This window comes from Sceloporus occidentalis, unplaced genomic scaffold, assembly GCF_023333645.1.
Source record: "Sceloporus occidentalis isolate IW3139 unplaced genomic scaffold, rSceOcc1.0.p SCAF_8, whole genome shotgun sequence".
Classification (NCBI taxonomy): Eukaryota; Metazoa; Chordata; class Lepidosauria; order Squamata; family Phrynosomatidae; genus Sceloporus; species Sceloporus occidentalis.
The window spans coordinates 16861605-16889103 of NW_028316988.1; the positions used below are offsets into that span (position 1 = coordinate 16861605).

Consider the following 27499-nt stretch of genomic DNA (forward strand, 5'->3'; position numbering starts at 1 on the left):
TCTTTCTCTCTCTCCAAAAGTCTTCTTGCTTCCCAGGTGGTCGTCCCTCCCCTCCCTCACCATGTTTCATACAGTACAAGGGATTGAAACCAATGGGCAAGGTCCCGGATTTTGAGGGGGAAACGGATGGGACAAAGTACGGGGATGCTGGCTTGAAAACTGCAGCTATGTGAAAACGTTTTGGGGTTCTGAGGGCCCATTGGTTCGCAACTGAAGGTGAAACACGCAGTGAGAAAGAGCAAGGAGGGTGCACTCCAGTCTCTCCGGTTTGTTTCGTAACGTTGGCGGAACCCAAAATGGTGGCCGTTGGAAGCTCCATTAGCTGGAAAGCGATCTCAAAGGCAAAGCTCTCTGAAAACTCTCCCTTCCTTTATGATGGTGGCCAAGAAGACAACAAATGGAGGATCCTTGAAGAGGTGAAGGTGGCCGCTCCTTTCGATCGTGGCTTCACTCCTTGGCCCAAAGGTGGCAGTGTTGTTTTTGAGGGTTAGGGATGCCATTCTGTACTTTCCAACAAGGTGTATGTGTGTGTGTGTGCAGTTGTGCGTGTGTATGTGTGTGTGTTTACTAGAGTCTCCCTTAGTTTGATGCCCCTGTCATCACAGTGCCCAAAGTCAGTGCGAAGGAAGAGCAGAAGAAAATATGGCTGTAAGAGTCTTGGCTGAGGAACAAGGTTCTGGGGAGAGTTACTCAAGACGGTCAGTGTCCTTTTCAGAGTCCCCTCCTTTTTTTGCTTATTTTTGTTGCTTTCCTTGAATTTCATGAAGCAAAATACGAACTCTGCATAGAGTACAGCCTGTCAATAGGGTTGCCTACCCTAGCCTGCATGGAGTTTACTTCCGAGGAGGCCAGGAAACAGTCGCTCAAGCTAGTTAAAGAGGTATCGCTGTCGATGTCGTGGAAAATGGAGTCATTCCCTGGAAGGGGGGAAACAAAGGAAAGGCAGACATGTTAGCAGGTTGGGAAGCTCAAAGAAAGAACACAGGAGTTTCCAAAGAAACCTGATCCTCACGTGCAGCAAAAGCATGCGATGTTGCTTTTCCTGGACAGTAGCATTTCAGATGCAGGTGAGGAAGTCTTGCATTTGGACGTTTTTCTTACTCCAAGGCAGGGGTAAGCATGGCTTGTGGGATCCATGTGGTCCCAGGGCTGTTTTTGTCTGCCTCAAGTTGTCCCACCATGACCCTGGTGATGTGGGAATAGTTTTGCTACATTTTTGCCCCCATCCCAGATATTTCAGAGCCAGAGAGAGATTTTTTTTCCAACAGGAACTTGATGTCTGAGTCAATCCCTATAATGGTAAAATGCCTAAAATGATCTAGAGAAAGCCTAGACCTAAAACTATGTAGAGAAAGCCAAAGTGGTTCCCAATCTTTGGGCCACTGTTTGTTTTGGACTTCAGATTCCAGAAGCCCCAGCCAATTTGGTGAACCATCAGGAATCATGGGAGCTGAAATCCAAAACATCTGGAGGACCCAAGGTTGAGAACCACTGCTTTAGGAGATCAACATGGCCATCTAACCCTTAATAGTTGTCCAGCCCTGCTCTGCACCAACAGTATTCCATGCGTGAAGCAAAGTAGCACATGAGGGGAAGTGTGCTAATGCCCTCTCTCCCTTTCTTTCGCCTTACTTTCTCTTGTGCCACAACAAACTACAATTCTTAGAATTTCATAGCATTGAGCCATGACAGTTAAAGGGGTATCAAACTGGATTATTTCTGCAGTGCAGATGCAAATAAACACTCCAATACTGGGTGTGAAATTGAATACACACAAACATTTTAAAGGTGGGATGGTCATAAGAAAGACTATGCCATCTATGCATTTGCAACTTTAGATTTTTTGGGGGAGGGATCACAGTGGGGTTTACCCAATATCAATATGCAAGTCATTTCAATAAAGAAAACAAGATAAGAGAAAATCAATTCCAAAGATCTATTTCTAAAGCCTTCTAACAGCTGAGCATGGGTTTAATGCCAACTGGTGGGGGTGGGTCAGGGGGGGGAGACAAGGCATGGATTTTTGCCAAGGACTTGTTTGCATTGCAGTCTGCAGCATTTAAGAAGAGGGTTTTTGTTTCTTTGAAAAAAAGAAAGAAAGAGAGAGCTCCTTTTCTGACATGAACAAACAATCTGTGGGAAGTGGTTTGGCAAAGCAGAGAGGATGCAGCATTCCATCACTGGAAACTGTGGCTCCCAGGAATTGCAGAACCCCAGTCATGCCAGTGACAAAATGGGACTGTCTCTGGAGTGAGGCGAGAGGAGAAAGCAATGTGTTTTTATAATGTGTTCTAGGCATGCAAGCTTTCCCAATTCTCCTGCCTCTGACCCCCCCCCCCCCCCTGCACTATTCCAGTGAAATGCAATGATCCTAAATTCACAAAGTGAGTTCTGGTTTATCAGGGCAGTGCCAATTTGAGAGGGGTGATTTGCATTTTGGAAAAGTTAAAGACATTTTTAAAGAAGCAACCATACACAATGGGTCAAGAGGAATCCTATATCTTTGAATGAATCTCTGCATGTGACATTAGGGAATGATCATGCCTTTGTGCTGAATGGATGTGTATCTATAAGTAAAGCACATTCATGTGCAATGGTGCTGCCTGTGCAGCTCTGCTTTGAACTGAACTGGATGCGGATAGTTTTTTGTGGGTTTTTCATGCTATGAAGCCGTGTTCTCCAAGAAAACCTTTGACTTCACATTGGATGTGGATATTCAGCATCAGACAAAACCATTCCACCACTTCTTTAGGAAAATTTAACCCAAACCCTAACCCTAACCCAAACCCTAGTGCTAGCCATAAATCTAACCTTGATCTAAGACATCAACAAGATTTTTGTTCTAACTTCCAGAACTTTAGCAGAAAGAGTTTGGGGGTGGACATGGATTTGCCTGGCAACCATGTATTGCTGTGGGCTACCTCTGTTGTAACGCAAAGTATGCTGGTTTGAATGGATAGTCAAGAGCCATCAGCTTTAGAAAAGAACTGCTTCTTACATTTGTGGTGTTTCCCTTTGGTTATAGCTGGGGTGTTGTCATAATGAGCATGCATCTAAGTTTGATACTATATCTCTAGCTGTACTGTTACAGACTAATTTAATTAACTACAACCAGCTAATCAATAGCATGTGGAGAGATCTTGTAGCACCTTTGAGATGAACTGAAAGAAAGAAGTTGGCAGCATGAGTGTTTGTAGACTTCAGTCTACTTCCTCAGATGCATCTGAAGGAGGCCTGTTCCACTGCATTTTCTGAGAAGGAACCATCCTTGGTCCCTTCTCAATTGTAGCAGCACCTCTTCCATTCAGATCCCTAAACTATTTCCATCCAGCAGATCATGACAAGGACTATATCTTTAAGTGATGTTTGGGTTCCCTTTTTTCTTCCTCTTCCCTCCTCCTTGCTTTTTCCTTGCGTGTTATGCCTCTCAGATTGTAAGGATCCTTCTTACAATGATGGTGATGGGAACTGTCCAGTTTCTGATGTTCCAAAGCTGTATGGCTCAAGAACAGGACAAAAACTCTGTAAGCAAATGAACCACAAGGCATGATCTCTAAATGGGACCTTGGTGTGTAAAAGTAGCACTAGATGCTGAGGCTGAGCATTGCCTCGGGGCGATTGCTTCAAATGCCTAGATAAAGGCAGAACTTTAGTCTGATCCGCCAAAGGAAGATTGTTCATTCTGATAAAGGAATAAATAGATGGTTGGCACATGCATCTATCGGCTGCCATCAACCATGAGAACTAGATTGCCAGATAGCTGGAGAAAGATTACAGCAACGCGGCTTATGTGAGACTGCCTTTGAAAAGTGTTTAGAAATGCAGCAGGTAGAAAATGAGGCAGTGAGGTTGCAGATTCGTGTCTCCTTTTCAGACGCTAACATTACAGTGTTGAGTGCAGAATGTTTATGTAACTGGGGAACAAAAGAACCATGAGATGTTTAGGAAACCCTGAGGTCTACCAAAGTTCAAAAGAAAGAAGGGAGTATGAAAGAAATAATGAAGACACTAAAACAGGGGCATAGTTGGAGGGCTGGGCTAGGACTCTGGGAGATCAGGCTTCAAATGCCTCCTCAGCCAAGGAAACCCAATGGGGCAAGCCATATGATCTCAACCTAAGAAAGCCTGTTTTCCCCCCAATGGGACCCACATTTGTAAATATTAGTGATGAGATGCAATACACTTGGATGTGTTGTATTGCATTGCATTTATATCTCTGACTTTCTCTTGATACAGGACCAAGATCCTAAATGCCCAATGTTGTGATTCTCCTGAGGATGGGTGCTAGCACAGTTGTCTTTACATCATGAATCCAGTGAGTATTAGCCAGTAAAAAACTATCCCCCATGTTCAGTGGCAATGTAGCTCTTTGATTTCTGAGAACAAAAAACACAGAACAAAAAGACAGGGGGGAAATGCTAGATCTTTGGTCTGATCTAGCCAAGTACAGATCACGATGACCTCTTGAAGAATGTTGCTCAGTGAAAAGACTGTGCAATGCAAAGATCAGACAGTGACTTAGCTGCATAGATTGACCTGGTTGGCTTTTAGATTTAGATCTGCCATAATCTCCTGGGCACAGATTGGGCATCTTAATGTTACAATCCACCACACTGTTGTTATGAGGAGATTGTTTGTTTGTTTGCTAAGGAGCCCTGTAAGCAAGAGAGTAGTTTGGGCCCTTGCCAAACCACAGCTGATGTGGCATTCTGCCTGATGTGGAGAGGCAGGTTATGGAACATGAAACATGTTTCTCTGTTGCACATGGGCAGTCCTTTGTGATCAATTTTAACTCTTTGTTATTAATCTCTTGTTTTCCCCCCCTCATTCTTGTGATATATGTTTTTTAAAAATATTATTCTAATAAAGTTTAATTAAAAAGAAATTATTGCAGATTAATGGAAAAATAGTATTGGGGCGTACAGAAGAGGAAACTGACATGGACCTGAGTCTATCAGATCTGTTGGTCCCAAGATGGAACGCCTTCTACAGGATTCCAAATCAAGCCAAAAAAAAGAATAAGAAAGAAATCAGATATACATGGGAATCATTAACGCATCTGAATCAAGTCCCTCCCAGGCCCCACCAGCCCTAAAGGTTATAAGAGATGTTTCCGTCCTTGGACCAACCAAGCCTAGAGGGAAGGCTTGGTGGTCCAACTCGGATATGGTAACCACAGCTGGTTCCCAGTGAGTCTTACCATAGGGGTTCATGTGGTCACCTGGCATTTGTGGTGGGGTGAGACCTTGCTGGAAGGGGTCCGTGGCGTAGCTGCTCTGGTCCATCGCTACAATCTGTTGCTGCGGTGGAGCGAGTGGCGTGTACGACGTCATCATCCCTTCCATCCGGTTGGACATTACTTCTGCAAAGCAAGGCAACCGTTTTCCTCTCAGATTCAATCAGTAAAACCATTGAAAATTGTAGACTTCAGAGTTGTCACTAGTCTTGTTAGAGCTCACTGATCCAGAAGGGGTCATGTTCACAAATATGCTCCTCAGCATCAAATAGTATGTTGTTGTTGTTGTTGTGTGCCTTCAAGCCATTTCTGACTTATGGCAACCCTAACGTGACCCTATCATGGGGGTTTCTTGGCAAGATTTGTTCAGAGGAGGTTTGCCATTGCCGTCCCCTGAGGTTGAGAGTGTGTGACTTGCCCAAGGTCATCTAGTGGATTTCAAGGCTGAATGGGGAATTGGACCCTGGTCTCCAGTCGTAAAATTCAAACCACTACACCACCCTGGCTGGCATATCCCCCTCAATTAAATTAATTTAATTCTATTTTAATACTTTCTTTTGCAAGTTTTGTTCTTTTAAATTGTTAGTCCCTTTGAGTTTTTTTTTTTTGGGGGGGGGGGAAAGTGTCCTACAAATCATGATGATGATGGTAATCAACATGATCATGATCATCATCACCTTGACCTTCCTCTATCTTCATAGGAAGACACAAGTCCTTCACTTCCATCTGAGGTTTATTTGAAAGGAGGTTTTAATGCAAAAAATTCTGCCAAGTTGGAATGAGATGTTGCTACTTGTTTCCTTGAAATCCCCTCCCACGACCCAAGCTGCTGACTCTGTCGTGAAGCAACGCCCGTCTGACGACTGGAGCATGGCTCATCCATATGCAGTCTTTTTGTGTTGCATCCCTGCATGAAGGGAAGGTGTTGCAAGCTTTTCGGGGCGGAGGTTCATGTTTGTCCACTCCCTGCCACAAGAGTGTGCCAGCCCTGACTGGCGCCATGCTGGGTGCCAACCTGGCCAAAGCTGATAAGAAGCATGCAATGCTGTTGCAAATGGAGACGGAGCAGCAAAGTGGGAAAGTGAATGACAAGAGACCTAGCTGGTTGGGCCACCTCACCCCATCTGCTTTTCAGAGAGTCCTGATTGGGAACTACTTTAGAACATGGCTTATATTTTGACTTTAGCAAGGGCTTAGAAGGGCCAACTTTGCCCCTGCCCAATGATTTGCAGTAGGATCAGATAATACAGAACAAATGTTGAATTCAAGACCATATACTGTCCTGCAATTGCCTTTTATTTTTAAAAAAAGATTAATGGCCCAAATTCCTTTGGTTAGGTCCAAATAAAATTGGCCTTGACATGGAGATCCTATAAAGAAGAAACTTCCAAGACACCCTGGCTAAAATTCTGCACCTAACTATGCTGGTGGTCCACTGTTGTTTTAGTTGCATCTGAGGATGCCACCTCACAAAAAATGTGACGTTTCATCTTGGCATTGCCCCAATCAAAGGGTTCTGGATGGCTCCAGATTTTGGGCACTGGGAAATGACATCTGCAGCACTCGGCTGGTTGTGCAGCACATCACAAGCCAACAACTGACGATACACCTTGGGGTTTTGTTGCAACTGGCACCAGGAGGGTGCTGCAGATCTGCTGAGGTGCTGCCAAGCTGAACAAGTAGACATTTGGAGACACATCTGCATTTAATAGCCTGTTAAGATCTACTCTTTAATTATTCCAAAATACTCTGAATATTCAGAGATGATGCAACATAACTCGAAAAAGAGGGTAGGTCACCTTGACATAGAAACCCAAACTATCCACCCCATTGGTCCTATCCATGTGGCAACTGTGGCTTCACCTTGACCTAGCCGCTGTGAATTCTGCTGCTCCTGCTGCTGCTGATGCCGCCGAGCCAATTTCTTCATCTGAGAAGGAAAAAAAGCCAAGAATAAATGGGTGCATCACGATCAGAGCCATTTGTCTCTCCATTACGCTCTCAAAACACTTCTCTAGGGGTTTCTAGAAAATGTAGGAATCCTAGCAAGGAAGAGGGCTTTCCTTTACTGGAAATAATTCATAGAATCATAGAATTGGAGGAGACCACAAGGACCATCCAATCCAAACCCCTGCCATGCAGGAGCTCTCAATCAAAGCATCCCTAACAGATGGCTATCCAGTGGCTCTGCTAGCTGGGTCTTAAAGAGAATTGCCTTTCTATCCTGAAAAGGCTGTTGAATAGAGGAGGAGCGGGAATTAAAAATGATCTGCTACAGGTATCAACTATACTAGGTATGCCACTGAAAAAGCCATCTGTGGTTTTGAACCCATTTTGGGGATATGGTTCAGCATCTTGGATTGTTCTTTTTAAATTCAAGTTTGGTTTGGTGGGGTGGACAGGCAAGGAGAAGTTACTTACGTCCAAAACACATGGCAGAAATAATCCAGTTTGAGACCGTTTTCAGTGCCCTGGCTCAATGTTAGGCGAGTCTGGGAACTGTAGTTTTGAGAGACATTTAGCAACCTCTGTCAGAGAGAGCTGTGGTGCCACAATAAACTACAATTCCCAGGATTTCTTAGCACTGAGCCAGGGCAGTTAAAGCAGTCTCAAACTGGTTTATTTCTGTAGTGTGTTTTGGACCTCAGTTAATTATACTGAGCTAATATTCAATTATACAGAACTAATTGGCTGATACAGAATACAGGCCTTCATTCATATGTACTGTATGTATATTTGGGGTTTCCCATTCCAAATTGCATCCCCAATTGTTACATTTCTATGTTTTTCCATCTCAGTCTTCCTTTTCAAGCCCAAATCTTACCTTTGCTCTTTGATTCTGAAACCACACTTGGACAACACGAACGCTGAGACCAGTTTCAGCTGCTAGCGTCTCCCTTACCTGCAAGGAAGGCAAACAGTTGCAATGGGTTACAGGGCTGAAATCCACTGCCATTGGTGTAGTAGTAAATTTTGAAATGAAGGTACTCATCATGTCAGCTCCTCATTTAGCCAAGGCTGCCTTGGAGAGTCCAAAAGTCCAGGCAGCTGCATTAATCCATACCAACAAATTGGTTCTAACCGTTTTAATTTTCCAGCCAGAGAAGCCGTTTTGCAAAGCTAATGGCTCTCAATCGCTCATTCAAAGCCAAGCTGTTCAAAACAGTTTGCACTGCAATTAAAAGGATCGCCACTGCAAGTTGTTTCATTTGCATTACAAATAAAAAAGTGCACCGCAACAAGTCCACTTTTGCTGCAGCTACTGTAAGAATCGCAGCTAAGCTTAAAGAGAAAAAACATGAAAGGTGGGCAATATAACATCGTGGTTCTTACTTATCAAACAGTCCCAGGGTCATGACTTCCTTGATTCAATCTATCCATCCAAAGTTAATGGGAGAAAACCCAAGACAAAATGAGAGCATTGGTTTCTCCAGTCCACTAGCATCTATTCTGATCAGTTATAATGTTTCTACTTGCTTCTTTTTCCTGCAGCCTGGGATCTTTTTAGTGTAGACAACAGGACCTGATCCTGATGCCTTGCAAACGCAATGCAAAGTATTTTGCCAAGATCTCAAGAGAACATAATAATGGAATTGTTAGTGACAACCTTTCAGCAACGTCAAGGAATGTCTACCCAAAACCCGTACCTTTCGACAAGGCTTGGAAGATACTTCAAAAGAAGCTTTGAAAGCTCTCCTCTGTTGTGTTGTGAGTATCGTCCGTGGCCGCTTAGGTCTCCTTGGATCCTTCCCGTCGTCGCCACCCTTCCCCGGGTTTGCTTGACCTTTGGTTGGTTTGACATCCCCATCTTCATCGTCACTTTTCACTGCGGAGCAATTGGAAACATGCACAGCAACTCAGATTGTAATCCTATTGGAGTCTTATGCATGCATAAGTTATGGAAGAGGACAATTCACAATGTCCACCTTCAGTTCAAGGTCACAGAAATGAGGATGCGCATGCAATGTTATGGACAATGGCAATATGCATTTGGTTGTACTTTCAGTTGTGTATTTGGCTCCATGTTCAATTCCTCAGTGTTTAACACAGTCAACCCATAAATCTACAGGTTGCTACATAACCCTGATGTAGGATCTCAACTTTGCTGGGCTAACCTTGTCAGTATAAGAACATATTGGCTAGGATTCATCAAGACCACTGGTGGAGTATACGTCTGAGTACCCAAATTTTGCATTTTCCCCTTACCTGAATCGGAGTCATCGGGACTGACGGAGCTGAGCAAATCCTTCTCCTTCTCATAGTCGCTCTTGCAGAGCAGCTGCCCTTCCTTCAGCACAAACTCATCCCCTTTCCTCAGTTGTCGCTCGCAGACGCAGCAGCAGAAGCAGCTGAGGTGGTACACGCACTCCAGGGCGCGCATCACAAATTCCGTCGGCGCAATCTTCTCCATGCATCCGCTGCACTTGGCAGCAAAAAGTCTATCAAAAACAGGAGGGAGAGAAAGACGAGGAAAACATTAGACCCATCACCCAAAAGGAACGCTTGGAATCTCAAGCTGGACCTCTGGGATGGATGAACCCAGTCATTTCAGGTCCACCATGGAGGCCCATTGGGAGTATAACAACAACAACAACAACAACAACAACAATTTTATTGCCCCCCAGGAAACCCAGGGGGGCACAAATTATTATTATTATTATTATTATTATTATTATTATTATTATTATTATTTTGGCATTTTGTGCCCCCCCCCCCCCGGGTTTCCTAGGGGGCTAATAAAATGCCCAAACTAAGGCATTAACCCCCCCCACACACCACAGTTTTTTAAAGCAAGCCATTGACCTGGTCCAGTGAAGCAATTCTTATGGGCTGTGAGTCTAGCAAAAGGAAGACCAGGGATGTCTGTGTCTGATCTGACTCTTGGCTTCTCTCACTCCAGATTAATTGCTTGGATTGGAAACCCCTTTCTGGGTGATCTGCTCAGCTTCCATTTCAGCCCTTCAACAGGTTTACTGCCCTGTATTTATACGCTAAGCCACCTAATGAGCTGTGGTCCTGATCAAGAGATATCCGTCAGGCCGCTTGTCAAGGTCAGTTTCCTGTTGTATGTGTTGGCACTGGTTTTTTCTTTTTAAGGAAGAAAGAATGAATGAATGGAAGAATGAAAGCACTCTCCCTGTAGTTGAGCTAAATTTGATATCTGTTTGCATGGGCTTTTCCCATGCACTCCCACCAAGACAGCTAGAACATGATTCCATGATGCTTTCCTCTAAGAGCCCATTTTGCTGTACCTCTAAGTTCCTTGCAATTTCTTTGCTGCACAACTGGACTCTTGGCACCAGTAGATTTGCTCTCATGAGCTAGCAGGGTATTGGACTCTGGAGTCCAGGGTTCAAATCCCCGCTTGCCGTGGAAACCACTGGGTGATCTGGAGTGAGTCACACACTCTCACCCCCTCCCCAAATCATGATAAGTTCATTTCAGGGTCACCATAAGTTGGGAATGACTTGAAGGCACATGACAACAATCTATATCTATATCTATATCCATCTACCAGCCAGCCCCCCATACATGGCAATCCAATATCACAGAGGATTAGCACTCATGAAATTATGTGGTGGCTGCACAAAGTCACTTCTTTAGTGGACTGCGACAGTGTGCAACCAATGGACATGTGTGTCTGTGTGCGCAATGCACAATGCATACTGATACACCTCAGTGTACAATGTACATGAACGCACAATTCACAGCCATGCATGACAAACCCTGCACGCAAAACTCTGCTTCTGCAACCTTGATGTGCTGGACTGAACAAAAAAATGTCCCCCCCATATCTGTAGGGTAATTTATATCAGCATGAGATACCATCAGGTTTCTGACCACCTCTGTCCCTAAAGAAAGAAAAATACCCAATAGCCCCAGAAGAAATGGGTAAAGAGTTGGCTTTTCGGCTGCCCAGCACATGCCATCTGAAGTGCTTGCCTCCACCCAACGATGCCAGGCCAGTTCTTGTAGTATTTTTTAAAACAATCTTAACTTGATCCATGTGCCATATGTATGCTATGCTCATGGAAGCATACATCCCCAGACTAATTAGCAAAAGGAACATCTTCACAAGTGGAAGAGGTTGCAATACAGATATGGTTCTGGATGTTCCTAGGAAGCTGTAAAGTATGAGCAATCTTTGCCCCACACGCAGGCAACAGTGGAAACAAGGCCATGGCTGCAATGCCAAGACAGAAACCATCTGGCGCATTTATTTATTTATTTATTTTTAATATGGGTGGCTGATTTATTACCTCCTAGGTTGTTAGCTTGCTTTTTAAATTCAACTTGCACTCTGCCGCCTTCAAATCACCGTTCGGCACTGTTTGCTCTTATAATAATGTCCTAACGAACTAACCTTTACCTTTCCAATCCTCTCGCCCGGGTCTTTAATTTCCTCCTGTTTGTGGGGCAAATAGATTGTAATGGTTTTCTTATAACTCATTTATGGCGCAGGAGAGAGATAACCACTGCGCTGTGTCGGGTTTGCTGTTCACATTAAGTGCGGTTCACAGGCTTCGCTAAACAGGACAGGAGCGTCAAGACGAACCTTGCTCAACCGGTTGAGGCTCATTCAGTTGGCTAGAATTTATTTAAAGCTTTGGACAGGCGCTATTGCGGAGGTTATGATGACAAACCAGGCTTACGTTGTCCTTGGCTCACTCATGCAACTTGTCCAGGGTTTTTAAATCTTATTTGCTTACACGCAGTTCCTTTGTTCAAACTTAAAAACATACATTAGCCCATAAAAAAATAGCTTTAGAAGAAAACGGAGCTATACATCTTTGCCTAGTTCATCAGGAATAATTTCGATCTATTTCCCCCCATTGAGAAAGGAAACAAATATTCTTTGTGCAGTCTTCTTTCCCTGCAAAACCTGCTTTCTCTGCAAAATAACCAATTCTTCTTGACTATGTATTCCTGCATGGCAGGGGGTGAGACTGCATGGACCTTGTGGTCTCTTCCGACTCCATGATTCTATGACAGTGATGGTGAACCTTTTAGAAGCCGAGTGCCCAAACTGCAACCCAAAACCCACTTATTAATTGCAAAGTGCCATGTCCCTCTGGCTTTCTAGTAACAAACTCTGGCAAACTCTGTGCTGGGGCGATGGCACATGTGCCTACAGAGAGGGCTCTGAGTGCCACCTCTGGCACGCGTGCCATAGGTTCGCCATCACTGTTCTATGATTTTTATGATGCCAACAAAAATGTTTTTTTCTGCACAAAAATGCAAAAACAATGGATAGCTATGCTGCAGAAATGCAAGAAAACCCTGCTAGTGACTTGTATAGATGGGTATCCAGACACTGTCAGAAGTTGCTCCAACGTGTATCAAGCAGTTCTGATTTTGGAAACTCCTGTTTTGTTGTGGAACTTCCTAGCCATAGAATGCACATAGAAAAGCTCCCCAAAACACATCAGTGCCCATTGCACATCTGGCCGAGGTTCATCAGTCATTCTGCTGGCTGCTGCTAAACAAATGATGCCTGTATGTTGTAACATAATGGCAGCCCTATCTGAATATGGCTCTTGCAAAACTACTGAGTTGAGTTCTGCGCACGTCTGCTGTTCCACTTTTTCGCCTGCTTTCAAAATGTCCCGGCCTTTTCTCCTCCCACCTTTCTTGGTGCTCAACTCACTTAGGTTGCTGCACACTGTGTTTAAAGTGCAAAAGTAGTTTGCACTTAGTTAACTCAGAAGGGAGGAGATGAGAGGAGCAGAAAGGAAGCTTGCCCTTCCCAGTAAGCTCAGGCAAAAGCAAACCATTGCAGCCTCTTCACGCTTGTTCTCCTCATTAATAACTGTAGTCATTTTGACCGCACACTGAAGGTGCTTGGCCATATGTGTCCCAGGATTCATCTCCATAATACTGGAGGGTATGTACGGATATAGTTGCTTATTCACAGGCTGGCTTTAACAGAGCAAAGAGGGAATTGTTGTTGCTGCCGCTGTTGTTGTTTTTTAAAATAGGTTTTGCCCAAGGATCCAGAGTCCCTCATGGCAATGAGGCAGAATGGATGCATCCTCTGCTTTGTTTTTGGGGCCTGTAATTGATGCTTGGCCCATTCCATCAGTGTCTTCTGAGTGGATTCGGTGGTATCCTTCTCTCCCAGGGCTTTGATGGCAAAATTGATGAGGAATCAAATCATTTCTGCAAGAAGAGAATTAAAACCATCCTTCATTTGCAAGCCCCCAGATTGCCTCCTTGTGCTCCACCTTTGGGATTCTAAATGGGCCTTAAACCCCCCTTTCCCGTAACACCCATTTACTCTTTACAAGTGCGGCAATTGCACGCTACAGATTATGGCTGCAATTTTCTTTTAATCTGCTCTGGAGCTGCAAAATGATTAGAGAGCAAGAGAGAGAGAACGAGAGAGATGAAAACAAGAACAACTACAAAAAGTTCAAGGGGGCTGGCTGGATCCATAAAGGAAAAAAATACTCCCAAAAAGCAAGAGCAGCTGCAATTAAAAAGCCTAATGGATTAATGAGCAGCAATTATTTTGGCGAGGCAGGGAAAGAACTGTAGTTTCAGGCTAAACTTTGGAAGCGGACAAAGAGTACGTGAGGCAAGGATTGCAGAGTGGCTTTTGTCTCTGCAGCCATAGAAAACATGTTGCAACGGGAGCATCAGATGGAATTAGGCACCTTAACTTATTTCCATCCCCACCTGTAGAATCTTTGCAGGCTCAGCCTAATATATTCCACATCTCTACTTGAATCAGACTCAAATATTGTGGCCAAAATACAGAGAATCATACATATGATGCCATAGACTCAACTGAGGTTGCCTTTCTTTGCTCTGCTCCAGATTCCAGAGGCCATTTGAGGTCTCCAAATAAGGTTGCCAGTTCAGGAGCATTCAGATCCTGAAGTTTCCTGGCCAAACCCTGAGACCGAGGGACAGCCCCTGGTGATGCTATGAAGTCCATCCATAAGTACCAACCACAGTTGATCACAGGTTGTCATTCAAACACACACATATATACACAATTTTCCTTTTTTGGGGAAAGTTAGGGGCTTGACAGATGGGCAGAAAGGGGCTGCAGCCCCTTTCTGCCCCAGATGGATGTCACAGCAACCAAACGGCATGGCCTCTGGGAGCCCGTAAAAGAACCCGCTCCTGCTGGGTTGTTTTTAGGGTGTGCGTGGGGTGCCATTACCGCACTCATGTGCGCTGATGACATCCGCGTGGCATGGTGCTGTATAAATGTTGCGCTGCATGTACGTCATCATGGCGGCCCCCATATGGATGGGGGCGAGCCATGATGGCACCCATGGCACATGGTAGGGCTCAGGAGCATGTGGACACTGCACTCTCCTGAGTCCTAAAATCAGCCCCACGTTGGTATGTACCAGGCCTATGACAGAAATCAGGGGCTGAAATGAGGGGATTGTTTCTTCTCACTTACTTACTCCATGATTTTTCTTTCTTTGGTGTAGGACTTTGGCCATCTTTTTTTTTTTAATCAAAGTAAGTGGATAAATACATTTGTCTTTTTGGAAAATGGAAGTGGATTTCTCCTTCCATTTGGTGACAGTGTGAGGGATTGGCACAACTCATAGTGGGTCTAGGGCAACCTTTGGTCCTCTAAAGTGTTGAACTTCAGCTTCTAGAAGCCCCAGTCAACTAGGCCAAAAGTCACAAATTATGGGAACTGAAGTCCAAATCAACTGGATGACCAAAGATTGGGAACCACTGGTTAGGATATGGACCACTGTTTGCCAGAGGCTCTGCAGAAGCTCTCTCCTGGACTACTCTAAATATAACTAAATCTGGAACCCACACAATTCTTTGAAGGGACCTGCAGCCCCGCAACGCCTTGCTTTGGCCTACACCCAACAAGCCCCCATACAATACGAAGGAAACTCACAACCCTTTTATTGTTTTTGTTTGGTCTTAAAGGATGGCTGGGTAGCATGGCAGGCAAGAATGACTTAGGGAAGGAATTTATGACAACTCTTTCTCCCGGAATGGGAACATTAAGATGAAGGGTGGAGGAAGCGGGTGAGAGTTGGGGCTTCTATAAAAGCAAATCACTTCATCCGCTGGTTTGCCGAGATGCTGTACAGGAGTTTCTCATGCCCGGCGCCCATCAAGGAAGCCATTTAGTCCCTGATTTGCAAGGGAGAGATTCCTTCGTCCTGCGGTGTTAATGTCTTTCCAGTGGGGGGTCGATTGCCAAATTCCAAACTCATCAACACCATCTTTTATTAATAACCCCCTCGAAAGGGGGTTTGGAGTAAAGTTATTGCGGAAGACATGGGAAGCGCGGCGGTGTCATCTGTTATCTAGATTGCAAAGGCGGTGGGGGCGAGGTGGGGGAAACGGGGGAAAATAAAACAAAAAAAAGTATGGATGTTTTATAAACAAAATGTTTCATGTGTTACAGTTTCCTCGCCTTCTCTCCGTATAAAACAGTGGGGGGCAGGAAGGCGACGCTGGCAAAGATTTGCTGTTGGAGGGGGAAATGGCATTTGGCTGGAGACTCACTCCTCTTCCTGTCTGATTTGTTGCCAAATGGGAGATGAACACTTTTTCTTCACTCCCTCTTCTTTTCCCAATGGACTTCAATATTCAGAGGCCTGCCTGGACTCACCTGGGCTCTGTTCAAACAATAGGAGGCAGGAATTTCTAGAGGGACACATTTGAGTGAAGGTTCACTGTTTTTCAAAGGATGCTCTCTGACCCTGGACTATGAGCCTTCATTTTGTATGTGTGTGTTTGCGTCCATCTCACATATATTAGGGATGGGAAGAATATTCACAAATATTCAAAACTGATAGGGGAAAAATGCTTCTTGAGTGCTGAGAAACCCTGATGTGAAAAATCCTGGACTGATGCGAATCTTCGCAGTTTGGGACTTGCTCTTTGCAAAATTCGCATGTGGTTGTTGCGTGCACAAAGCAGCCTTTGTGTGCACAGGAGATAACATTGCTGCTCAGAAAAAAATAATATTTTTGGGCAGAAGCATGGTCTTTTCCATGAGGCCTGTTTTGCACAAAACAACCACACACAATTTTCTTGGCACAGAATAAGTCTCAAACGGCAAATCATCCTAAAAAATGGCACATTTTTCAAAGACTTTTGCGCAGCAAGAACAAAATTGTTAAAACTACTTGTTGCTTCCTTCAAGAAGGAAATTAGCAAAGAATGACATCTCTAGCTTGTATTCACACTCACATATAATAATAATTGTAATAATAACAACAATAATAATAACAATAATAATAATAAGCCATTCTGAGAGCCTTTAGGGCTGAAGGGCGGGGTATAAATACCACAAATAAATAAATAAAATGTGTCGATCACAAAGTGACAGTTTGCATGTCTTTCATAGAAAAAAATACTACTAGACTTAAGGTGGCCATATGTCCTCTTTACATAGGAAGGTTCTCTATTTCAGGGCTGGACCCATGGAGGTCTCTCATGGATAGGGCTGCCAGGAGACAAAGTTGGCTTAACCGCCAACAACAACAGAAGGCCATTACCATAAGCCTTCCACACTACATTCAGCCTGAAACCAAGGACGAATTGCACACCTACAGCAAATGTGTGCAGTATGAGAGAGGGCAACCTGTCTCTTAATATGTAAACTATAGTTTTCATGAACCTGGACATCACAAAACCAATGCCAGGGATGACTGGATTTGTTGTCTTAAATATCTGGAGGTACTCAGGTTGCTTATCCCTAGTGTAGGCTCTATGTGGATGCAAGGCCTTGAATACAAGGAGGTTGGGAGTGTGGCAAGCAGGTGCAGACTGCATCTTCCTTTCTATACTGTCATTGCATGACCAGCTTTTTTCAGCTTAGGTTGATTCCTCAACTGTGATCCTATCTAGAAACAAAAAACTCATCTCATTTATTAGTGTCCTTCAGACTAAGCTACTTTGAGGTGCTCCATCCAGGGCTGGCTATCAAGATGGTTCAGAAGCTTCACTGTGGTATATATACATCTGCTTGAGAATTTGTGGGTGCCAAGCAATCAGGGTATATGTATAAGACCTATCTTGTACCTGTACAGAAAAGAGTTATGATGACTATTAAAGCTCTTATTGGAAACACATAATCTGAAAGGACTACCTGTCCCCATGTCAACCTGCCTTGACATCTCCTGTGGGCCCTTCTCTAGAAATCTACTAGATTGATAGGCATGAGAGACAAGTTCTTGCTCCATAGTAGTGCAATTCTCCTGTAGAGGGAGATATATGGCCTCTGAATTACTTTATTTTAACCAGATTCTGAAAACTTTAAAAATGCTTTTTAATACCCAGTTCTGTGTGTTGTTTTAACTACAGCCGGCTCAATGTTGTCATGCTGTAATTGTTTTGTTTTGAATTGCAGTCTTAATGATTTTTTGTGATTGATATGTTATTCCTCTCCTGTAGCTGCAGAGGACAGGTTTTGCCCTGAAAGAGAGGATTTATCAGTCTTGGAGATCAATAAATAATCTCTACATAAAAGGAAGAACGAAGCAAACACCAACCGAGGAAGCGTTTCATCACACCTTTGAAATGAAACATGGGGTATACGTTTTTGAGTATCAAGAACATCTGATGTCAGTGGCTTCCCCGAGAATCTTTCTGGCTTCATGGAACAATTATGATTAATTACATATGTAGTATGAAATAGTTAGTACCCATTAAAATTGCAATCCGTATATCTTTACATTTTATATATTTATCCAGTTAAAGGGGTGTTAAATGGTAATTATTCCTGCACTGTAGATGCAGCCATCACAAGATCACATTACAATGATAATTCAATAATGGCCTGGATCCTGTCATTACTCCCAACTAGAGCAGATTCATTGAATCGGTGAGCTTTACCTATGTGTTGACTCCCCATTCCACAAATGAGTCAATGGCCTGTTACAGACAGCCAAAATAAAGCTGCTTCGAGTCACAGTGGAGGTATGGTGTTTCAATGATGCATGCGTCCTAAGAGTCCAGAAGTCGCACCAAAGCCACGCTCCAGCCCTAAAGACTGGAGCATGGCTTTGGTGTAGCTTCTGGACTCTTAGGACGCATGCATCATTGAAACACCATACCTCCACTGTGACTCGAAGCAGCATTATTTTGGCTGTCTGTAACAGGCCAATGAGTCTATGCTAGTTGGAAATAGTTGTAGTTGTAGACACCCTAACTCTTTGTCATTGATGAAAGAATCTAATTCAAAGAAGCAAAGGGTGGCATCCTGTTGGTAACTTCCAACTAGAGTAGACTGACTCAGTCAATGGTTAAATATAGAGTCAACACACAGGTCAGTTCCAACAACTGCATGGGTCTACATTAGGACCAATAACAGGATTCAGGCCTTGTTGTGTTAACAACCCATTGCTCCCTCTAGCTTTGATAAGGAGCAGTGGAGGACAAGCCTAGGAAACTTTGCATATGTATATGCAAAAATAGCACAATTTTGCATATCTGACAAATTCTGAGCTATCCATCTGGCTGAGTGCATGATTGAAAGGTAGTATCCTGTCCTCCACCTCCACCACCCCAAAAAAAGGAGGCGTGGGGCTGGATTCCTTCATTGGATGCCCTTCAATGATCAGCAAGAAGTGACTTCTTGTTCCAAGAGAAGCCCTATGCTTCCTTTCCAAAACACCCTCTTCTTTTTCTCTTGCTCCTCCTTTCCGTCCAACCCCGGGGGGCAACCTGGAGGCAAATCCATTGCTCTTTTGTCACTCTTTCACCTCTCAGTTAGCCTGTCAGCCATTCCCCCCTTTTCTCCTCCTTTGCTCCCAAGACTTCCTCTTGTTTTGTCACATTGCATTATTTCTTTGGCGGGGAGGGCTGTAACGCTTATTTGTTCCCCCACCGATCTTCCTGTTGGCCATTGTTGCCCCCTTTCTAATCCCCGGTCTGGAATCTTCTTTGCTGCCTGGCTCACTCCCCTGATCCTCCCCCCTGTGTTGCATTTCTACACAAACACACACACTTGCACACCGGCATCCCATTCCCCATCGGATTTGTGGCCTGTGCGGTGACTCTGCTATAGCAACCTCACCTCTCCAGGAGAGAAGGGGGAAAGAGTCACAACACAAATCTCTCTCTCTTTTTTTGTATCCCTCATTTTCCCCCTCTGGTTTTGGGGGAAAGGGGTGGAGGCAAAGGCGAGGGGAGAAAGAAATCTTTTCACAAGCCCGCTTGCCAAAGCCAATCTGCCTGGAAGGCACAAGGAGGATTATCGCAAGGGGCAGGAGGGTTGTGGACTTAACTCTCCCGCCCCTTGTGTCTTTCCAGGCCCAGTCACTCAGAACCCCGCTGCTAGGTACAATTATGCCGTAATACTGGAAAAAAGGGAGGCCTGCATGACTCAAGGAGTGGGATTGTGGAAAGGTTTAATTCCACTTTAATATCTTTCCAAGTTGAGGAGGTGGAAAGCGGGGGCTCCCCCGTTTAACCCACACATTTCCAGCAGGTCGTCTCAAAAGCATATGCAAAACAAAAAGCGGGGTGCCTTTTGCCTTGCACATGTTCCAAAATCCTCATTTTTCTTCTGATGGCAATCCCGGCTTTAGATTCGGGGCCCATTCATGCTGCAGAATTATTTCATGGTTCCCTCCTATGAAATCCTTGGGCTTGGTAGTTTAGGGAAGGGCACTGAGAAGCTCTAGTACATCCCTAAACTATGTACCCAAGAATTCCACAGCATGAAGCAATGGCATTTTTGATCCAACATGACGTTGTGGTTTGAGCACTGGACTACAGCTCTGGAGACCAGGGTTCGATGCCCAGCTCAGCCATGGAAACCTATTGGGTGACCTTGGACAAGCCATGCTCTCTCAGCCTCAGGGGAAGGCAATGGCAAACCGCCTCTGAACAAACCTTACCAAGAAAATCCCATGATAGGCTCACTTTAGAGTCACCATAAGTCGGAAACACCTTGTAGGCACATAATGACAAAATTTGTTGATGGCAATATGGCTATAAATCATAAATCAGTTTTATCCCTTGGTTGCCAACCTTCTAGTGCTGAAATTTTATGTATTTAGCTAGACTGGTCCTTGGATGGCAGCTACTTGCCAGAACCCCAAGATCACCTCCACAGCACTGGCAGCAGAGTAGGATTAGGAGGGAGAGGAGAGAGAACAATTCTTTGACTAGATATTTCTGTGTGATCTGGGGACAAAATTGCCAGAAAAATCATACAATTTCTAAAAAACAAATGTGTGTGTGTGTGTGTGGGGGGGGGGGTGTTGGTGAGCTGGTGCTGGGCTTCAGGTCCCCAAATGTAGAGTCCAAAGGCCACATGGGGCACACGGACTATACTATGTCCACCTCAGATTAAGAGAAGGTAACATATGCCCATCATGACTAATAGCCATGGATAGACTTGTCCTCCAAGAATTTATTTAATTCCCTTTGAAAGCTCTCCAGGTTGGCAACCATGCCTACAGCTTACGGTGGTGCATCCTTCAGCTTAACTACGCACGGCGTGAAAAAAAAGGGTTTGGCTTTTTGTTTGTCTTGAATCTTCCCAGCTTCAGTCAATGACCCCGGGTTCAAGTACTAGGAGGGAGGGTGCCTTTTCCCATACCGTGCATGTTGCAATATGCCTCCATCGTGTCTTCTCCTTCCTCGCCTGCATTTTCCAAAGTGAGGGAGCTCCAGAGTTTATAAACCTTCCCCATGGGGAGCTGTTCCAGGGCTTTGATCATTTTGATTGCCCTTTTCTGCACCTTCTTCGCAAAGTGTCATCATATCGTTCCTCTGCCAATTGAACAGATTAAAGTTTTCCAGACCTAATTGCAATTATTCTTCAAAAGTACTTGGCCAATTAGAGGAGGAAGAACTTACATACCCCAATTCAAAAAACGTGAACAGTTGAAAGGCTAGAATGTATTTCGCCTAGAGAAGAGAAGATTAAGAGGAGACGGCCTAGCCGTCTTAACACACCTGAAGGGCTGTTGTGCAAAGAAGGTGGAACAGACTGTTCCCTGTTGCTCCAGAGGGCAGGGCTGGAATTAATGGGTGCAAATGTCAGGGAAGCCAACTTAAGGTGAGCATTAGGCACAGTGTTCGACTGTGGAACATCCTGACACAGGAGATGGTAGGCTCTCCATTGGAGGTATTTAAGCAGAGGCTGGATGGCCATTTCTTTGGGATGCTGAAAATAAATCCTGCATTATAGGGCTGTAACTTGCAATTTTTCTCATGCTTGATGAAAATAACTCTCTCAAGAGATTCCATTAAAAAATGGGCTCAAACTTGCCACAAGGTGTTTTGCATTTGCAAAACAATTCTTTTTGCAAATGTGGGCTTTGTGCAAAGCTCAAATTTGCATCCCAAAATATTATTTTTTGTGCAAAAAAAAAAAGGTGTGCTTTGCACAAAAGACATTGGCTGAGATGCTTATCATGTATGCCTGGCATGTGGCTACATCTCCATTGCTAAGTCTCCCCCTGCTATCCTATCCAAAAACCACCTGGGGATGGCCACCTCTCAGGGTTGTCATAGAAGTGGATTTTCTACCATGAACTAGATTACCTTTATGGTCCCTTCCAGTGGCAAGATTCACTCATGTGCATTTATGTGTGCTTGCATTAAGAGACAAAATAAATCCACCCACCATTCCAGATCTTTAATTTGTTGGATAAGAGGAAGCTGAGTTTCAAGGAGTGACAAATCTCACACTAGGAACATTTTAATAAGTCCCCTGAAAGAAGTAAAAGGTAGATGTGGGGACTTTTCAAGGGCCGGTAAACAGGGAAAGCTGGTGCATATGTGTCAGCCTTTAAACCTACAATTACCAGGAGTAAAGGACTAGCAATGGTAAGGGTCCCACCTCATCTTGGCCTCTGTATTTGCTCTGGGGATTTAGCAAATTGGACACTCCACACCTGTATTTACAGATTTGTCGATAAGCCAAGAAGCGTAAAGCAGGCAATGCACCTTTCACCAAAAACATCAATATTGGCTTAGACCTTTCTTTCCATCGGTTGACTGCACACCAAGAGTGAGCCACAGGAAACCTTGCAGAGAGCAGTCTAAATGCACACACACACACAGAGATCTGGTTCTCTTCTTGGATAATTTTATAACCACCTTCAGACTATATGTATAAAGTGTATACGAAACATAAATAAATGTGCTCAGACTTGGGTTCCATCTCCTAGATCAGTGATGGCGAACCTATGGCACGCGTGCCAGAGGTGGCACTCAGAGCCCTCTCTGTGGGCACACATGCTGTCGCCCTAGCACAGAGTTTGCCAGAGTTTCTTACTAGAAAGTCAGAGGGACGTGGCACTTTGCAATAAATAAGTGGGGTCTGGGTTGCAGTTTGTGCACTCAGTCTGTAAAAGGTTCACCATCACTGTCCTAGATATTCCATTATGTTTGTTGTGTTGTGAGTTCTCATGTCTGAGCAGGGATTCAAACCCTGGTCAACCAGATGCATAGTCCAATGCTCAAATCACTTCTCCACACTGTCTCTATACATGAATACAGATATTCTAAAATCCCCCAAAATCAGAAATCCAAAACACTTCTGGTCCCAAGCATTTTGGACAAGCAAGACCCAACCTGTAGCTGGTTTAAGACCCAAACCTATGCCCTGGCTTTAAAAAGAACTATGTTCCTACTTAAAAGTGGGACCAGTCCTGTAACCTACTTGCCATAAGTTGCCTATAGATTTTCTACTCAGGTCAGTCCTGTCTTCACATCTGGGGCCAGGACGATGGGAATCCACAGAGGAGGGGACTATGGGGTGGGTTATCCAAGTGGTTTCATTGGGAGCGTGCAGTGCATTCCGGCTCACTAAGCCGATGGCTGGCTCGCCCTCTTTGGCTCGGCAAAGCATCCCAAATCCCTTATCATTAAAGGCTTAAAGCTGCTTTTTATTTTGGAGACAAAAAGAATACTGTTTATGGGGCATCCGACGCAAACCATCTGTAAACAGTTGCTTTGAAGCAGGAGCCAGGGTGAAGTCACAGGCTGCCTGGAGGCACATACCCACTGTGTCCATCATGAAAGGAAGAATGTAAGGTGTATGTCAGGTCAGGAGGCAGCTCAGGGAGAAAGGGGGAACAGAGGAGGCCATTTGAAAGACCTTGGGCTTCCTGGCTAGCCTTTGAAAACAATTGTTCACTCAGCCTCCATGAGCTGGTGGTCACCACTGAGTACCAGTCTTTGTCTTTTTCCCATGAATTTCATCAGGAGTCTGTGCCATCCAATTTTGACCTCCATTATAATTATAAGCATTTATTCTTGCATGCAGTTTTCCGTAACACGTGGAATTTTTTTCTTGTAATTTGAAACCATTAGAGCGCAGCTTAGATCAGCAGAAAACAAGCTGGCTCTATCTTCTCCATGTTGTTGTTGTGTGCCTTCTAGTCGTTTTTGATTTATGGTGACCCTATCATGGTGTTTTCTTGGCAAGATTTGTTCAGAAGAGGCTTGCCATGGCCTTCCCCTGATGCCGAGAGATGTGACTTGACCAATATCACCCACTGGGTTTCATGGCCAAGTTGGGAATTGTACCCTGGTCTTTGGAGTCATAGTCCAACACCTAAACCATGCTGGTTTCTACATGACATTCCTTCATATCCCTTCTCAGACTTCTCTTTTTTAAGCTAAACATACCCTACTCCCTACAGGGCTTAGTTCCAGATCTTTTGACCATCTTGATCATCTTTCTAGAGCTACATTCCAACTTGTCCATGCCCTTCTTGCATTGTGGTGCCCAGAACTGGACACGGTATTCCAGTTGAGGTCTGAACAAAGCTAAATCGAGACAACCAACTGCAATTCCAAGAATCCCATAGCAGTGAGCCATGGCAGTTAAAGTGGTGTCCAACTGGATTATTTCTGCAGTTCGGAGACAGGCTTTCAGTACATCACTGAATTAACCATTGAATGGCAACACAGGGGAAAATCCCATTAATCCAGTGAGGCTATGCTTTCGAGGATTCAGACCTGAAAGTGTTTGGTTCAAGTTTTAGGGCTGAGCAGGGAATTTGAAGTCTTCTGAAATCCCATTTGGAAATGCTAACTACTTCAGCACATTGTCTTTCCCCATTTATTTTGATATCTCCTTATCCTGATGCTACGGAGGCCAGCTTGGCTCTTTGGATGCAACAGACTCATGTTGAGGTTAGAGGCTTGCCTCTTCTGCACCCGTCCCCAAACACACACTGTCTTCTTCGTGCCTCTCAGATAATTTATTCTCCGCAAAAAGACTTCCTTGCCTACCATCTCATAAAACTCTGCGCCCAAACGGTCCGCACTTCATCTTTATTGTCACGCTGATGTCTTTATAAATGTATTCACGTGATCTATAGGGGAAAGCGGAGCAGACAGCTCCCAATTTATGGGCCCATATAAAAGGCGTCTTATATTTAACAACTGCATTTAGCTGTGTTAACTGCAAGTCACAGTAATAAAGAGGCGGCACGTTTCAATGCTAAATTAAAAAACGAGGGAGGGAAAAAATGGTGGGGGAGGAAGGCGAAAACTTCCGCTGCTCAATAATACATAGACACTAGGTTTTTTTTTATTACTCTTTAATATCATGATTTCCATTTAGTTTATAAATAATTGTAGCTAGCTAATGAAACGAAATCAAAACGGCCTCCAACCTATTCCCCCAGGGCAAACTAAACTCCCCTTTTTAAAGCTTCTTAATCGCAGCCCAGTTCCTACAAAATTAGCATAGTAATGGGCTTTAAATTGAGCCTCTTTGTTTTTTAATTAAGCTCCCAGCAGGTAAAAATAAAACAGATTATTGAAGAATATGCCAACCCTAATAGCCTGGAGCTCTTTTGACAATTAAAAAGATCCCACATTAACCCTTTGGAGAAGGGAACGCTCCCTGATCATTACATTAGCCATCCTCGTCTGTTCGGTCCATATGTCTATCAAATGCCAATTGCATCTGCGGGGTCGGCAACTTGCAGACAATCCCAGATGTTCAGCCCACTTGTCCCACCCAAACTGGGGTGCAGGCCTTAAATCTTGCATCTAACTTTAAAGCCAAGGCTCTGACATTCAGGTCTGCAAGTGAGACATGGACCATTCAATGATGAACAGGAGGGTTTGCGTATTTGTGTCAGTGACTTGTTAGCATGCTAGTTGTGTCTGGTGACATACGACGTAGAAAAAGAGGGAGGGAAAGAAGAAGGAATTGGCATTAAATTAAAGATTAGGATTCGGGTCTTACATCTGGCTGTTCGTAAGCGGCAATCAATTTGATCAGTAAATTGGTCAATTAAAGCATTTAGCACCAAAGAACAAACCCCTTCACCAGGGATGTAACTACATGAGTTAGAAAGAGGGCACTGCCCCCCGAAATAAGAATCCTGACTCCTTTTAGTTGCCAAATTTCTAGGCCCTCCTTCCCAATCCAGGTTGAGTCTCCCTTATCCAAAATGCTTGGGATCAGAAATGTTTAGGATTTGGGGTTTCTTTTGGATCTTGGAATATTTGCCTATACATAATGTGATATCTTGGAGATGGGACCCAAGTCTAAGCATGACATTCGTTTATGTTTCCTGTATACACCTTATCGACATAGCTTGAAGGGACTTTTATGCACAATATTTTGAATCATTTTGGACACGGAACAAAATGTGTGCATCCTCAGAAAGCAAAGGTGTCACTATCTCAGTCAACCATTTTGGAGTATTTGGGATTTCATAATTCTGGACAAGATATATTCAGACTGTATTTAATTCCTGTTTTAGCTGGAATTTTTAAAAGGCAACTTTTTATCGTAGCTCTGAGAAATTTCACACTTTGGATTACAAAACCCACCACTCCCTGGCTATGCTGTTTGAGGGATTAAGGGGGTTGTAGTCCCCAAAGAAACTTTTCCATGCTCAGCTCTTTACTTTCCTCTTTCTCTAAAGTAATTAAAAGATAACATTTTAATTATCAAACACAGACTCCTCCTGTCCACCCCAACATTGTCTCAACAGCCACAACAGAGCATGAAAGAGCAATACAAGCCAGCACTTGAACCATGGCTGCATCTGCACTGCAGAAATAACCCAGTTTGACACTGCTCTGGAATTTGTAACTTCTTGTGGCATCAGAGCTCTCTGCATGAAGGCTAAATAGCTCACAAAACTACAAATCCAAGAAAGTTAAAATGGAGTCAAGCTACACTAATTCTGCAGTGAAGATGCAGCCTAAGTTAGACAGATGGAGTCAATCATTGAACGGTGGGTCAAGATGTAAGGTAAATCCCATTGGGACAAAGGGTCTACTCCAAGTGGAGTAGCAATCAGATAGTGACTACCATCTTCCTTGGCTGGGTGAGTTTGTGTGGGAACAAACTAATTATAAATAAGTATATTTATATTCATAAATTTATAACTGTTGTTGTTGTTGTGTGCTCTCGAGCCATTTCTGACTTATGGCGACCTGAAGGGGAACCTATCATGGGCTTTTCTTGGCAAGATTTGTTCTGAGGCAATTTGCTATTGCCTTCTGCTGAGGCTGAGAGAGTGTGACTTGCCTAAGGTCAACCAGTGGGTTTCACGGCCAAGCTGGGAATCGAACCCTGCTCTCCAGAGTCTCAATCCAACACTCAAACCACTACGCCATTACTGGCTTCCAAAATCTGAATGCAGCCAGTTTCGTCTCTCCCTAAACAGACAAACCATTAGTACTGCAAGTTACTTTCCCTGCCAAGCCCTCATTGCCCTCCTCAAGATTTACCTCTGCCTTGGGGGTCAGCTTGAGGTTGCGAGGCTAAAAGAGTAACTGGCTTCCAAGCATATTTGGGATCTCTCTTGGATGCATTCAAGCTGCCAGGCAGACACTCTTCACATGAAGCGTCTACAGGCTGAGAGATCCTCAGTGCTTGCAAAGGCTTGGCATTCACTCTTTGGGCCGGCTGGAGGATTGTATGCAATCCTGCAAAGGTTCCAAGGAATGGTTGTCAAAACAGAGAGGAGGCGGATAAGTTGGGAAACGGGAGAGGGCAGAGGAATGAAAATAGCATCCAGTGTCCCAACAGTCATATCCCTCCTGAGAGCCTCCCTCCTGCTCTGTACACAATTCCTTTTTAAAAGAAGAGCAAAATAGAAGAGTCTAATGCTTAAGGACCAGAATGCAGTGAGCAAAAAACACTGATCTATTTTGAAAAGCGCTCTCCTCAAGTCGTTGGACTCTGGACAGCAAAAACTGGATCCAAACCAATAATCTATGATATCATTGCTTTTCAAAATCTGTTCCAAAGAACCACAGAGATTCCTTGGAGGATGATCAGGCATTCCTTTCTGAGAAGATCTGTAATAGCAG

The 27499-nt window shown here is 44.1% G+C and overlaps 1 protein-coding gene across 2 annotated transcripts in view; it reads right to left on the reverse strand.

Moving 5' to 3' along the window:
* Positions 1–456: 456 nt before the first annotated feature.
* The window catches only part of LOC149308062 (LIM/homeobox protein LMX-1.2-like), a 115668-nt gene continuing 88625 nt past the window's right edge, over positions 457–27499 (reverse strand). Inside the window, exons 3-8 of one of the 2 annotated variants that reach the window (XM_089537004.1) lie at positions 9443–9675; positions 8884–9062; positions 8061–8138; positions 7100–7166; positions 5201–5362; positions 457–917 (exon numbers count right to left, since the gene is read on the reverse strand). In XM_089537004.1, the coding sequence (XP_089393130.1) occupies positions 760–917; positions 5201–5362; positions 7100–7166; positions 8061–8138; positions 8884–9062; positions 9443–9675 (877 nt within the window). In that variant the 3' untranslated portion in view covers positions 457–759. The remainder of the gene's footprint in view (positions 918–5200; positions 5363–7099; positions 7167–8060; positions 8139–8883; positions 9063–9442; positions 9676–27499) is intronic. The other variant, XM_089537005.1, reaches the window with a different exon arrangement.